Below are 16,546 nucleotides of genomic sequence, written 5' to 3'. Positions count from 1 at the left end.
TATATATATATATATATATATATATATATATATATATAAAATAATCAGTTATATATATATATATATATATATATATATATATATATATATATATATATATATATATATATAAAATAATCAGTTATATATATATATATATATATATATATATATATATATATATATATATATATATATTTATATATTTATATATATATATATAAAATAATCAGTTATATAATTTCATAACAGTATTTTTCTTGGGCATCACGAGCCTTTATCGAAATATCATTGAGAGTGAAAAATATGTATTCTGGTGTGTCCAAACTTTTCCTAGTGTACATGGTTAAGGAACTGTAATAATTATAATATGGAGCATGCTAGTAATACACTACATAAGTATTGCATACGCTATTGGCTGTATGATTCTTATACAAAAGCTGTGGTACCACTTGTTTCTTTTCTGTTAATGTCTTTTTAACATTTAGAGGAAATGTCTCATAGCTCCCAAATTTTCTCCACTATAGTTTCTCATCATCAGATTTTGAGGGGCAACAGTTCAAGCACAAAAAAAAAAAAAAGAAACTGGGCATCCATCAAAAAAGGTGCACTATCTGTTGTTGTTGTAGCTTGCTTGTATGTTGTGCATTTAGGACAGGGTGTTGGAGTAGATAGCTGCTAGCCTTTTCTGCAGCAGTCAAGGCTTTCTTTATAGGTGTTAAATACCAGGGGGGGGAGGGTTGTTGTATTTTGGAAATCATATCCTTAAATTACATAAAAAATGGAATTCTAAAAGTCTTAAAAGGTATTAAATCTAACTTTACAATCCCTACAGACGCCAGGTTTATAGGCCCTGTTTATAAGTGAGTATTAATGAAGTGAATAAGTGAATATTAAGTTGACATTAAATAAAACATTGCTGTTCGTATGCCACTGCCTTTTCCTATTCCTATTGTTGTTAACTTTTATATTATTACATAAACTTTTAACACAGTCTGATTGCTACACATACAAATTTTGTATATACCTTGTCTCAGATGATTCAGAACTGCCAAAGGTTATTGAATGAATGTTTTTCAAATTTTTGTCTGTAACTTAAGAAATGGAGAATGAATATGTCAGACAGGAGGTCAACATATGTAATTTATCCTAGAGCCGAATCGGCATCTTTGCCAGGGCACTATTTAGGAAAGTAATGCTTAAACCACTATGATGGCTTGTAGCCACATTTGTTTTAGTTGAGCATTTATTTGAAATAGCTTTGGTGTGGCTCCTAAAAATACCTTACCTGGTGCACCCATGAAGTCTGAAGCCTGACTTCTAAAGTTGCAGTACTTGAATATGTTGCCAGTCATTGCTGAACATCTGGTATAACTTAACTGTGTCATGCTTGTGTTTTAACATCAGGTTTAGTAGTAGTGTCATATAACTCCATACACACCTACCATAGAATTGGTCTACACCTATATAGACCCTTATTATGAATGTATGTCTATTTCATAGACAGCCTTTACAGACATATGAACTTTTATAAAAATAAAATTTATTGCCATCCTTCATCATGTTTGACCTTTCTATACACTCACCATCCACTTAAAGAGGAACACTTGTACACCTGCTCATTTATGCAGTTATCTAATCAGCCAGTCATGTGGCAGCAGTACAGTGGATAAAATCATGCGGATACAGGTCAAGAGCTTCAGTTAATGTTCACATCAAGCATCAGATTAAAGAAAAAGTGTGATCTCTGTGATTGTAATCGTGACATGGATGTTGGTGTCAGATGGGCTGGTTTGAGTATTTCAGAAACCGCTGATCTCCTGGGAATTTCACACGCAACAGTCTCTAGAGTTTACACAGAATGGTGTGAAAAACAAAAAAACATTGAGTGAGCAACAATTCTGTGGGTGAAAACGAAGATAAGATATACCAGAGGAAAATTGGTTCGAACTTCCAGGAAGGATATAATAACTTATCACTCTGTACAACCATGGCAAGCAGAACAGCATCTCAGCATGTACAAGACATTGAACATTGAAGTGGAGGGGCTACAACAGCAGTAGACTACACTGGGTATAAAACTATCCAGTTTCAGTGAATCTGTGCCCATGATAGCTTCAGATTTCTGTTCTTGGCAGACAAGAGTGGAACCTGATGTGGTCTTCTGCTGTTGTAGCCCACCCACCTGAAGGTTTGATGTGTTGTGTGTTCTGAGATGCTTTTCTGCTCACCATAGTTGTAAAGAGTGCTTATTTGAGTTACTATAGACTTCTGGTCAGCTCAGACCAGTCTGGTCTTTCTCCTCTGATCTCTCTCATCAACAAGGTGTTTCAGCCTGCAGACCCTCCACTCACAGGATGTTTTATGTTTTTTGCACTCTTCTGTGTAAACTCTGGAGACTGTTTTGTGTGAAAATCCCATATGATAAGCATTGTTTGAAATACTCAAACTAGCCCATCCGACACTGACAATGATGCCACGGTGAAAGTAACAGAGATCACACTTTTTCCCCATTCTGGTGTTTGATGTGAACATTAACTGAAGCTCTTGACTTGTATCTGCATGATTTTTTGCAATGTGCTGCTGCCACATGATTAGCTAATAGATTTCAAATATTCGGTGTATATAGAGTCTGCACACCCTTATTGAAATTGCAGGTTTTATGATGTAAAGCCAGAACCCAAAATAGCATTTTCAGAAAGTTTTCCATATTTAATATGATCTTAAACAAATAAAAGAGAAGGCAAAAAGATAATTGTTAGGGAAACTGATTAATGCCCCGGAACACACCATTCCCTAATACATTTTGGTAGGACTCTTGTAAAATGCATTTACATTGCATTTATAGCATTTGGCATATGCCCTCATCCATAGTGAGTTACAGAAGTGTTTTGTAGTTTATCAAAACACATCCTCATGCTAGTTCACTAGGTCAAGGACTAAGAGTACCATCAGTCAAAAAACCTATTGGGGAGGTTAGTAAAGAATGGAAAAAAAACACAAGATTTTTTTTTTTTTTAAATAGCAAAGTGCTAATTTAAGTGCTTGGTAAAGAGGTAGGTCTTTAGCCAGAGACTCTGCTGTTGGGGCAGCCTGGGAAAGTTCTTACCGCCACCTGGGTGCCATGACAGAGAAGAGACTCGATGCATGTTGTCCATGTTCCGAGAGATGGTGGGTCCAGTCAAGCAGTGCTAGAGGCTTGGAGGGAGTGTGGTGCAGAGCAGGGGGTGAGGAGTTCCTTATGGTTTTAAATCTGATGCAGGCAGCTACAGTAAGCCAGTGAAGGGAGCATAGCAATGGGATAATGTGGGAGAACTTGGTGCAGCTGCATTCTGTATTTGCTGCAGAGGTTGGATAGTGCATGGGGCAGACCTGTGAGGACCGTCGCATTAGTCCGGCCTCCAGGTAAGAAGCAAACTATTGCCATGCTGTGTCATGAGTTCCGAGACTCATGAGGATGGACAAGAGAGTCTTGTGATCGAGTCTGTTGAAGGCTGCTGAAAGGTCGAGGACGGTGAGGAATGATGACAGTTTGGCTGATCTAGCAACATGTAATTTCTCACTATTGGCCACAAGGACAGTTTTTGTGGACCATTGAAGCCAGACTGGTTAGGAGATTATTCTGGGGGATAGAGAGCCTGTTAATTGTAGACAGTGCGTTCAAGGATTTTAGAATGAAAAGAGAGAAGTGATAATGTCTGGTAGTTGCTGATAATGAGAACTTGGACAGTAAAGAGCAGTACGAGAGGAGTTTGGAATTGTCCACTTTCTCTCGGCTGCTATTAATTATTTTTGATTGCTGCACAACATAGCTGACAGTCCAGGAACAGGGTCAGAAGACTTCCTAGGTATGGAAGACAGAGGGCAGAGAAGGTCCATGGATGAATAATGTGAAGAAGGGAAAGTGTTGGAGGCTTATTTAAGCAGTAGAGAGGAAAAGGAGTCAGGGTCAGGAAGGGTTGATAGGGTACTGAAAGCTATGAAGGAAGGAGCAAGAGTGTGGAGTTTGCAGCGAGTAGGGGAGAGGTATGAATAGTTGGCGACAGGTAGGACAGGGAGGGTGAGGGCGCAGGATACAAAGTAATGATCTGAGAGGGGGAGCGTTTGCGTTTATTACGGCAGTAAGTCTTTGTGAATAAGACCAAGTTTGTCATTTTATCTCTCCATTCCTTGCAAAAACGTTCCTTCACACTGACAGATTCCTGTGCGCTGCCCTCTTTGAATCATTCCATGGGTTTTCTTTGGGAAAGAGATCTAGGCTCTGACTGGGCCATTTCACGACTTTGATCTTCCTTTTCCAAAGCTATTGTTTGGCTTCAGTGTTAGCTTTGGGTCGTTATCATTCTGGAAGGTGAAATTCCCTGTCTTAAGCTGTCTACCATTAGCCAGCAAATTTTGTACCAAAATAGCTTGATATTTGGAGCTAGTTATTATTTTAGCTATATTTACTAGAGCCCCAAAGCTTGATGCTGCCACCCTGATCATAATTATGCTGTTCTTTGGATGATGTGTTGTTTTTGTGCCAAACATATCCGGTCTTAGTATTAAGGCCAAAAACTTCAACCTTTGGCTCATTAGTCCATAAGACATGATGTAAGATGATTTTAATAATAATAATAATAATACAATTTCTATTTATTTAGGCAAAATTTAGACAGGCTTGGATGTTCTTGGCTTTTTCTTGTCAGAATATTGCAGAATATGGGAGACTGTCGTATGCATGGAGTGACTACTACCTGCCGGAAGATTTTGCAGATTCTTTAGTGTTGCTGTAATGCAGCTTATTTAATGTTGCTCTTGGAAGCCTCCCTGATAATTTTTCTCCTTGTCCTGTCATCAAATTTTGAAGGTCAGCTTGATCCTAGCAATGTTCCTGTGGTTCTACATTTTCTCCACTTTTGATGATCTTCACGGCACTCAATGATGTATACATTGCCATTGATATTGTTTTATACCCTTCTCTTGATTGGTAACTTTCAACAATGAGTCCCCAGGTGTTTGTCAGCTCCTCGTGGACCGTGGCAATCCAGGTAATGCAACCACAAACAGTTGATTTTTATTTGGGGTTAACCAGACTCACTTTCATTAATGGCAGCTACATGCTACTTATCTTGATTTTGACATGACTTTGAATGTGTTGGGTCAACTCTGAATGTAGGTGCACCCTCATTATAAAAGGGATTGTACACTTATGCAACCAGTGTCTTTTATTTTCACTTATTTTCTCTAATAATTGATATGTTTTCTCATGTATTTTGTTGGGATCAAGATCATTAAAGATGGAAAGGTTTCTGACTTCATTTTGGCTTAATTTTTGTAGTAGTTACTGTTTTGTGTTATAGGGCCCACACAGTAAGGAAATTACCACTAAAGCAAGTGCCAATTTGATGATAACGAACAGATAATATTGGTCCATATGGTAAAGCTAGTATCGAGTAGTTTACTTGATTACCTTACTTTATCAAGCCTTTACTGACATAATTCAGTTTTCATACTCTCATTAAACTGTAGAAATTCAATGTCTTAAAGCCTGTCAAAAAATTTTTTTTGACTAAATGTCCATAACTGCCCCAGCGCCTTGTGTGTTTGTTAATTAAAATATATGGCAAGTATAGCTATACACGTGACATTCTTCATATACTCACCTGTGAACCTTTTTACATCTGGAGGCTTAAAAGCCCTGTCCACTAGGGAGCAGGTCAGAGCCAACATACACCTTCCAGTCAGAATATCTTTTGTGGCTACTTCCAGTGAGGATGGTGGGATTTGGGGAGGCAGTGATATTGTGTATATTGAGATTACTGCAGAAACGTCTCATCATGATGCTTGAGAGCATATTTCATATTTCTTTTGTCTAGCCCAATGGCTGCCATGCATTGTTTGGAGTGTTGCATTCCCCACAATTTATGTAGGTGATGTAACACTTTTCAGGGTAATTTTCAGGGTAAATTTTCAGGGTAATTTTTTTTCTGCACTCTATGAATGCAGAATATCTTGTGTATCCATACTTAATAGCAAGTATAATAACAGCATTAGACTAAGCATAGTGATGATTCACATGTAGCCACTGCTGCCAGCCTCACACACAGATGACAGCAGTACTATTTTTGTTTAGGTAAATTAAAAACCCTGAGACGTATCAAAGTTATAAACATCATGCAACATCAAGTTTAGGCATAAGTTCCCAGTGACTGTAACAAATCAAGTCAGTTTTTCTGGAATGCCTGTAAACACACTAATGATGGGAGATAGTGATAGTTAGGGGTGTAATGATATAAAAATGTTACGATTTGATATGTATTGTCATTTTTGCACCATAATGCAATACATTTTCAGTACAGAAGTAAATAATGGTTTTCCTACATTCAAATTTTGTTTTCGTCATATTGCCAAATCATGAACACAGTATCTGTGATTTACAATTGATTTTAAGTGCTTCTCTTCTTATCTAAAGTTTATATGTGTGTGTGTGTGTGTGTGTGTGTGTGTGTGTACACAGGTGTGTGTACACAGGTGTTCATGTAGATGAACACCTGCACATCTACTCATTCATGCAATTATCTAATCAGCCAATTGTGTGGCAGCAGTGCAATGCATAAAATCGTGCACATACAGGCCAGCAGCTTCAGTGAATGTTCACATCAACCATCAGAACGGGGGGAAAAATGTGACCTCAGTGATTTGGACCGTGGCGTTTTTGTTGGTGCCAGACAGGCGTGTTTGAGTATTTCTATAACTTCTGGTCTCCTGGGATTTACACCCACAACAGTGTTTTTAGGCACACTTTGCAGAGTGGTACAGTAAAGGAAGAAACATCCAGTGAGCAGCAGTTCGTCGGACAGAAACACCTTGTTGAGAGAGGTCAACGGAGAATGGCCAGAGAGGTTCAAGTTGACAGAAAGGCTACAGTAACTCGGATAACCACTCTGTACAATTGTAATGAGCAGAAAAGCATTACAGAATGCACAGCGCATAGGACCTTGAGGCTGATGGGCTACAACAGCAGAAGACAGGTTCCACTTCTGTCATCCAAGAACAGAAAGCGTTGTCGCTGAAGTAGTCTCAAGCTGAATTCATGAACATGACAATGAGTTTAATGTTCTTCATTGGCCTTCCCAGTCACCGGATCTGAATTCAATTCACACCTTTGGGATGTGGTGAAACGGGAGACTTGCAGCATGAAAGTGCACCTGAAAAGTCTGCAGGAATTGCGTGATGCAATCATGTCAACATGGACCAGAATCTCAAAGGAATGTTTCCAACATCTTGTGGAATCCATGCAAGGAATATATATATATATATATATATATAAACTGCATATTTAATAGGGAATTGTCTTGTTACTTTGTAATGTCGAAAACCTGCTGTGTGTTCTTTTAATGGAAAAAGTGATCCTGCTTATACTTGCTTAACAAATGATCCTTATTAGGAATGTTATTTTGCTGAAATTATGGATGCATGAGAAGCTTTATAGGATCTCTTTCTGGCCATTGGAAAAACTGGCTTCAAGAACATGCACATACTCTGCTTTAAACCTTAAATATTACCTTTTTGAGGTTTTATTGTGCCATGTTCTCAACTAATTATACTTTTCTAGGCTTCTGTGTTTGTTTGAACATGACATCATTTTTATACATTAAAAACTATTTCAACTTTTTAGTTAATTGTGAAATATAGGCACAACCTCACAACCTTTTAGTGAAATTTTATATCCAGGCAATATACTTATATCAAACAAGTGCATATTTTAGTGTGTTAATGTTAGAATTAATTCAACACAATATGAACATAAATTTTATCTGTTGTTTCCAGAGTTATTGACACCCTTAAAGAGAATGGGCTAAGATGTATGAGTTTTTACATATAGAGAAACTACTTTGCTCTAATGGAAAGAAAAAAAAAAAAAAAAAAAAACATACTTGAGAACTTTTGTGGCTAGTGGTCCAGGGTCTCTCAAAGACTGACGGCATTGTGGATTCCCCCAAGTAGCAGCATATTTTTGTGCAAAACTAGGTTGGCAGAAGACTTTTTCACAAAGTTAAAGGCTCTTTGAACATGTAATGATTCTACACATATACTGCGTTTGTGGCGGTAATTTGCAAGGTATAATGATGTCAGGTTTCCACTTAGGCATATTTGACATGCAAAGTAGAAAGAAACATGGACACCTCTATGAAAATGTGTCAAGGCTACTTTAATTACACATTTGGAGTTACAGGCCTGAGTGGCTACTTGTACTGTTCTACTGTAGTGAACTTTCATGCAACATTTTGGACTGAAATTTCAGTTCAGCAACAACAGCAGACAATACGAGTAATACGAGTAATAACTCTACCGTTGATGATTACTTTCTCAAAACAGCGACTAGTATGGTCAGTATTATGGATTTAACCAGTGTGTCTGTGTATTAATAGAGCTAAAGCCAAAACTGCTCTAAACTAATTTAAAAGTAGAGAAGGGGTACTTTACACTATTCACAGTGTGCTTGGCCATGTTCATTTGATGTCACTCTAAACAGGGAAGGATCTGGTAGTTGAGAAGACTACCCAGTGTTGACGAGTTGAAATTTCAAGTTGAGGGGGTGTTTTCTGTGGCCTTTACTGGTTGGGTGGTTCAGTTAATTTAGAAATGGTTGCATGAGCACAAAACTAATTGTAGATTAAAGTGGATTATAACAATATTGGAAACTTGACACAAGCAAACTAATAAATACACCATTCAGCCATAACATTAAAATCACCTGCCTAATTTTATGTAGGTCCCCCTTGTGCTGCCAGAACTGCTCTGACCTGTCGACGCATGGACTCCACAAGACCTCTGAAGGTGTGCTGTGGTATCTGGCACCAAGACATGAGCAGCTTTAAGTCCTTTAAGTCCTGTAAGTGGCGAGATGGGGCCTCCATGGATCAGACTTTTTCATCCAGCACATGCCACAGATGCTCAATTGGATTGAGATCGGGGGAATTTGGAGGCCAAGTCAACACCTTGAACCCTTTGTCATGTTCCTCAAACCATTCCTGAATAATTTTTGCAGTGTGGCAGGGTGCGTTATCATGCTGACAGAGGCCACTGCCATTAGGGAATACCGTTGCCATGAAGGGGTGCATTTGTTCTGCAGCAATGTTTAGGTAGGTGGTATGTGTCAAAGTAACATCCACATGAATGCCAGGACCCAAGGTTTCCCAGCAGAACATTGCGTAGAGCATCACCCTGCCTCCGTAGGTTTGCCTTCTTCCCATAGTGCATCCTGATGCCTTCTTTTCCCCAGGTAAGCGATGCACGTGCACCCGGCCATCCACATGATGTAAAAGAAAATGTGATTCATTAGACCAGGCCACCTTCTTCCATTGCTTCATGGTCCAGTTCTGATGCTGATGTGCCCATTGTAGGCACTTTCGGAGGTATACGGGGGTCAGCATGGGCACACAGCAAGCTGCAATGCTCTGTGTGTTCTGACACCTTTCTACCAAAGCCAGCGTGAACATTTTTAGCTGTTTCTCCTACAGTAGCTCTTCTGTGGGATCGGACCAGATGTGCTAGCCTTCGCACACTACTTGCATCAGTGAGCCTTGGGCGCCCATGTCCCTGTCGCCGGTTCACTGGTTGTCCTTCTTTGGACCACTTTTGGTAGGTGCTAACAACTGCATACCAGGAACACCCCACAAGACCTGCCATTTTAAAGCTGCACTGACCCAGTCCTCTAGCCATCAGAATTTGGCCCTTGTCAAAGTCTTTCAGATCCTTACGCTTTTTCCTGCTTCCAACACATCAACTTTGAGAACTGACTGTTCACTTGCTGCCTAATATACAACATGTTATATTGTAACAAGATTATCAAGGTTAGTCATATCACCTGTCAGTGGTTTTAATGTTACGGCTGATCGGTGTATAAAGTAAATTTAAATGATGGAGTCCAAGATCCCTTTACAAGTACAGGAAAATATTTTGTGCTGTTGCTCTCTACAAAGGAGGCTTCACCCAATATTAATAGGGGAGCTGATGGTCATTTTGAAATATTTGGCAGAAAAAATTCCACTGCTTAAGTTAAGTTTGAGATGATATTGTGTTAAAATATAAACTATACAGGGTCCCTATATGTATATGATCCAACAGTCACTTATTATGCATTTTAATAAGGGTGGCAATAATTCTTCAGCTGACTGAACTTTGTAAATGATTTTAATGATGTGACTTGCACTGCACAATGCAGCAATGTCATAAGTACTGTGAAGTGGTTTAGAGCCATGTGTCATGCCATTTTTCTTCTGTACCATATTAGTTAATTTAGGGTCTCATTGGTTAAGGCCCAGTACTTCAGTACTTCAGGCCCAGTAGTCTATGTTAACAGTCTTCAAGCACATTAGACATGCTGACAACTGTAGGTGTAAAGACTGGAGCCATTCAATCCACATTTTCCTGCTGAATAGTTACAAGGTTTTTACACTAGCTATATCCTGAAATAGATTGGCATTTGAATTTTCAAGAAAACATTCTAAAATGGTCAGACTTTCTTATTTAACATGTATGTTGTGTGTGAAATCCATTTGATGTTCAAAAATAATGTGATTTTCTTTTTTCTTGTTAAATTTCCAAGAGGCAGAAGATCTACAGGGACTGCCATCTCTCTCTCTCTCTCCCTCTCTCTCTCTCTCTCTGAATTTGTGTGTGTGTTGTGCACGTGTGTGAGCAGCGTGTGTTATTAAAATAGCAACAGCAGATAAAATTATGCCAATATTTGGCTTTAGAAATGTAACTATTTTAATTTAATTTTTTTAATCTACAATACTTTATAATTTGTATCTAAAATGGACACCTGACCATCACACCAATACAGTGTGTGCTTGTTGAGCATCGCATTCCAAAACCCCTGCCCCCCATTCAGCCACAAGAGCATTAGTGAGGTTGGGTACAAAGGTCAGGACTCTGTGCAGACTTTGGTGAAGGCTCACATGGGTGTGATGGTCAGGTATCCACATATAGTGTACATAAAGTAAACAAATTTTATTTAAAAGTATTTTACCCTACTTGAGTTTGTGTGCACGTGAATCTTTTCTGATTGTTTGTTTTTGTTATTCAGTTAGTTACTTATATATGTATTTATTCACGCATTTATTCACTTAGACATACAGACAGACGGCTGTTTAACTGTAATCCCGTTATTTGTTTTTGTTTTGTTGTGCATAAACTTCATGTAGAATTGTGGGAGGTAGCAAATATGTGAACACTGGGTGTGTCTAACCTCTCCTACAAAAGGCAGAAGACCAGCAGTCAGCCTCTCTCCTCTCTCTCTCTCCTCTCTCTCCCTCTCTCACCCACCCTTATACCTTTATACTTATATTAGAAATATATTTCATGAATATATTTCTAATTTGGTTTTATATAAATACTTTGCTTGTATAAATAATATAATTATTCTAATATATATATATTATTACTTTTATATAACTACATGTAGTTTTTTTTGAGGGATGGGGTGTGTGCACATGCACAATTTTGACAGTGGTTTAATTTTAATGATAGACAATTATATTATGAATGAATTATAAATTATGAACAAATATTACATAAATGAATTTTATGATCATGATTGTTTTGAAATGATCATTTTTAAATAACCTTTTTTGTTTGAGTTATAGCTTAGTCACACTCAAGAGAAATTTTATTTACATTGTTACATGCAGTACCATGCCAGGAATTTATTGTTGGCCAGAGAAGGCAAATTGGTTCTAATGTTAAATTATATTGGTATGTGGCACAAATATGCTAATAAGAGGTGAGTGTGAGTGTGTGGACGAGCGTGCGCGTGTGTGTACATATCTGTTTATGGGAATGAGATGACTGCCTGTATTTATGGATGCCAAGGTGATTGTCCCTTTTTTTTTTTTTTTTTTTTTTTTTACACTCATATCGTCACCTTTTTCAACGCAAACATTCATCATACCTTTTGTTCATTTAGGAATGAAAATGTTCTCTCATTTGTTCCAAAATGTGCTCATACGGACTGAGTTTACCATTTTAATATCCTTACATTTATTTATTTAAACATACAGGGGTTGGACAAAATGTATAACAAAAATTAACACCTAGGACCTAATAAGGAGGTCTCCAGAAAAGCCTTAGTTCTTCTTTGAATGTTGTCATACCGTACAAGTCAGGGGTGGACAAATCACTAGCCCGCATGGCTGAGGCTATTAGTTTTTATTAATAGTTGCCTGGTGGACAAGTAGGTTTAAGAGCCTGAACAAGTTTTCGAATGTAGCTATGTTTAAACCTAAAGTGCTTCATTGTTCTCTGATGCATGTTGATACTGTAACAATAGTATAAGCTACTTGTTTAAAATCCCAAATCAGCCAAGGCGTATGGCAAGGAAAGGGCTTGATTTCATCCTGGTTTTGATCAGACCATTTGAATAAGTGAAGCTTTATGGGAGAATTTATGGGAGCTTTATCCTGGTTCATCGTAAAGCCACCACGTGCACACACATTCTTTCTATTATTCACTCCTAAGGATAATTTAGACCTGCCCGTTTTCATGCTGGCTTGTTTTTATGATCTATAGGAACATCATGTGGAAAGAGTATTTGCACCATAGGAATCATCTTGTCCTGTAATATCGCTTAGTGTTTATTGGGCGTTATATGACCATGCAAAGCAATACTTGGTCTAATGATTTAGTTACAAACCCCATACCATTATGGATCTCCCATCATACATTTGGCGATAAACATTATGGAATGAAGGTATAATTGGCTGTGAAGTTTTGTGAAGCTTTTGTTGAGACTGGTTAACAGAGGTGTCTGTGGGTATCTCTGGCTAAACTTGTGGGGCATTTAGTGAATATCCTGTAAAGTGTCTGTCCATCCCTGTAAGTGAGCATAGAACTACAGGTGCTGTTCCTCTTTGATGATGCCGATTATTCATGCTGTTCATTTTGTCCACCCCTTGTATAGTCTTGTCTTGTAATCTCGTATATTAAGAAGGGCAAGTGCTTAGTAATAGTAACAAGCATATTAAATACAAAATCACTTAGCTCATTTCCTCTTTTCATCTAGTTTCAAAAGCAAGGTCAGCTGTTCTTGCTCAACATTTAATAGCATCATGTAGTACACTATGTTTTTCCACTCATTTATAAAAATTTTTTATTTTAATTTGTTGTGTGCATGAGTGAGTGAGGATGCTACTTTTTATTAAGTAATTTTTTAACTCACGAAAAAGTACAAGACATTACATTAGTAACATTAATAAAGTTAATAAATTCATTAACTTTATTAACGTTACCTACTAACATATTTTTGATTTCACATTAATGTACTTGTCATTTTGTTCATTCTTCTGTAAAGTTTTTACAGTTATCACAGCTATAAATATACCACATACAGCTTAATATAATTTGTACTTTTTAAATTGGTTGTCTAACATTTCTTAATGTTTAATTATTTTATATTATTTTTTAAAAGCATGTGATGCAAAATATGTATGCAACCTTGCATTTGGAACTTTTAAAACTGAAGTAGCAGGCAACTAAATAGTTTGTAATAAAGCTGTTACTGAAAACTGAAAGGGCTCTTTTAATATATAAATTCAAATTTTACTTACCTACAGTGTAGGCACTGTTGTAGTTAATGACAATGGGCCTCATTTATCAACTTTTATTAAAGTTGTGTGTAAATGTTTGCATAAGCCAAACTGAACTAAAAACATCCACTGGCTTTACAAAAGTTTCGAAAATGCTGATTTTATTCGTACTTGAATGCGAATGTTGCTGAATATCAATCACTCGTAAATTACCAGCCGTGTGCACACCAAGCCTGATGTGCATTTGGTGATGTGAACAAAACTCCATAAAAGGCAAAGTTCATAAGGCTGAAATGATGATGACTGAATGGCAAAAAAAAAAAAAAAAAAAAAAAAAAAAAAGGCTTTCTCCGAGGTTGAATCGAAAGTTATTTTGACTCACGCCTATGCCAATAAGCATATGTATCATTTAAAAGTAAAAAAATCCCTTAAAAAAAAAAAAAAGCCAAAATCTGGAGCCAAATTTCAGATCAGGTGAATTAGATTACATGAGGTGAAAAGAAAATGATTTGACATCAGAATGGAGAGTAAAAAAAAAAGTCTACTGTATGCAGGTGACCGTGGACACCAATCACATAACGCAGGAAAGCTGCTTTTTTTTTATTCAGAGCAGTGTCCCTGTGACTCTCAGACAGAATGCCAGTATGCCCTCGCATTGCTATTTTGGAAAAGCAGTAGGGCATGTGAGTGTCATAGGGAAGCTCGATGAATGCACACTAGGGGAGTGTACAGCACATTGCACCTTGAAACGTATCAGATCGATCACTTATCAGTCACTTAGTGCTGGCAATAATAAAGTGTTGCACAGCATTAAAAGAAAAACCAGCTCATACACTGTCTTAACTGAATAATTGCATTGTCTTATATGTCTTAATTATAGATTTATGTTTGCTTACTTTCTTTTTTTATATTTAATATTTCTTTCATTAATGCCTTATGCTCCTACAAACAATTTACGAACAAATCTGTTCATATCTAGCTTGATAAATGAGGCTCAATAATGGTAAAAAAAAAAAAACAAGGATACTGTCCTATGCGCTGAATTAAAACTTACACGTCCACAAATTATCTTTTTTAACATGCGGCTTACGGTTTCATAACTTTTCTTCACTTTCAGAGAGAACAGGATATGAGAATGAGTGAAATGGGTGCCCGTGGAGCCGTTAATATGGGAGGTATGGTCATAAGTCTCAGCCCAGTTTTGAACCAAATGTGTGGTTAGTCCTATACATCACTTCTACTTTCTGTGTTGAAACATAGTTTTGTGTAATCCTTGATGTACATGCAGCCATACTGTGACTTGTGATCTGAGGAGTGCTTGTCTATGTGTGTTATAGTTGCATGAGTGAGAGATAACAAATGTTACCCTTTTTTTTTTTTACCCTAAAGTACTTTGACTTGACCCAGACACAATTTCTGGGAAACAGTAAATATTTCTTAGTAATTCCTTGCAGTTGACCTATAGGTTAAATATAGTCTTCATCTTTGGATCTTTATCTTTCCCCATTTTTTTTGTGGCACCAGACCAGCTTTTCTTTACGTATTTTTTGTATGTGTAATCACACTGACCATTTACTAGTAGATATGTTTTGTGCATTATGGAATAGGTCAACTGATGCTTGCTTTCTTTCAATTTTACAGAAACTGCCTTTTTTTTTTTTAATCTTCATCAAATCTTGAAAATAATTGTTCTTTTTTCCATTTTCTTGACTTCCTTTTACTTGTGGCAGTTCATGAATAGCATGTACTTTTATTGGAGGGCAAGTTAGTTGTAGGAATTTCATATAGCACCTGTTTTCTTCTTAGAGAAACATGGTCCTGCACATAAAATAGCCTGCATTGCTCAGATTAGTGCCAAGGTGGGTGGAAACATGTCTTAGTTAATATTGGTCATGCATTGTCTTGTGTAGATTCTTTTAATCCTGCCGCTGCTGTTAGCGGTAACCAGGGCCCTGCTCAAATGATGGGCATGGGCATGTCAGGCCGGGGTGGAGCCATGGGGCCAGAGGGATCATCAAATATGGGGGCACCTCTCATTCAAGATAACGGAAATATGGTAACGTATCAGTGCTATTATTTGCTACTTACTGTTTTGTGAAATGACATCCTTAACTAAAACTAATGGCACTTTCAACAGTCTACAAAGAAATGCTGTAAAAGACATTCATCTAAAACAATATAAAATATTTTACAAATTTTGTTACTGCGTAACATGCAAAAAAATTAAATAAAATGTATATAAATAAATTAAAAGAACCAGGATAGAGCTGTTGCTTTTATAACAGTCATTTAATCAAATTCATTATGTAATCCTTATCAAACTAAACTTATTAGTTCTTGAAAATATCTCACCATAGTTTTTGGTCTGAAATAAGGTTAATACTACAGCCAACTCCAGAATTATTGGCACTCTCGTTAAGGAGGGGTAAAAATATATATAAACATAAGTTATAAATATGAGGTGACACAAAGGCCGAATTCCCTTTATTTATTTTTATTTATTTAGATATTCATCAACATAGGGATGATTAGAAAAAGCACAAATGAAATGCGAAAAGTGTGTTGACCTTCATAAAAAATGCAATGGTTATAAAACTAACTGCAAGCCTGAAAAAATGCTCATTTCTACGTTGTAATGAACATGTCTGGAAGGGTGTATTTTTTTTCCCCCCTTGCATAGGGAGGAGGTAAATTTTCCCCAGGAATCTCAACTCTCGAAGTCTACAGTTAGACATCACCTCTGTGCCAGCAAAAAAACGTTTTTTTGTTTTTGTTTCTCCTTGAAAACCATTGTGGCAAGTGGAAGAGTATCTAGGACCTTGGAGGATCTGGAGCGATTCCCTATTAAGGAGTCCCAGATTCCTTGCTCAGTACTCTCCAATCTCAATCTTTTGTAGAAGATTGAGTGCTGTTATGTAGCCAAAGGGATGTTGCACAATATCCAGGGGTGCCAATAATTACCAACTTTACCAACGATGCCAATAAGTGTGTAG

At 37.2% G+C, this 16,546-nt stretch overlaps 1 protein-coding gene across 2 annotated transcripts in view; it reads left to right on the top strand.

Annotated features, from left to right (window-relative positions):
* Nucleotides 1-16,546, top strand: part of pspc1 (paraspeckle component 1) — a 40,237-nt gene that overhangs the window by 7,534 nt on the left and 16,157 nt on the right. The window contains exons 7-8 of one of the 2 annotated variants that reach the window (XM_026932254.3): nucleotides 14,671-14,728; nucleotides 15,464-15,609. The exons of the other annotated variant lie outside the window; for it this stretch is intronic. Coding sequence (XP_026788055.1) covers nucleotides 14,671-14,728; nucleotides 15,464-15,609 — 204 coding nt within the window. The remainder of the gene's footprint in view (nucleotides 1-14,670; nucleotides 14,729-15,463; nucleotides 15,610-16,546) is intronic. 2 annotated transcript variants of the gene reach the window in all.

The sequence above is a fragment of the Pangasianodon hypophthalmus genome, chromosome 26 (genome assembly GCF_027358585.1).
Source record: "Pangasianodon hypophthalmus isolate fPanHyp1 chromosome 26, fPanHyp1.pri, whole genome shotgun sequence".
NCBI lineage: Eukaryota > Metazoa > Chordata > Actinopteri > Siluriformes > Pangasiidae > Pangasianodon > Pangasianodon hypophthalmus.
The sequence above is the reverse complement of the archived record's forward strand: the minus strand, read 5'-3'. Positions and strand labels throughout refer to the sequence as shown.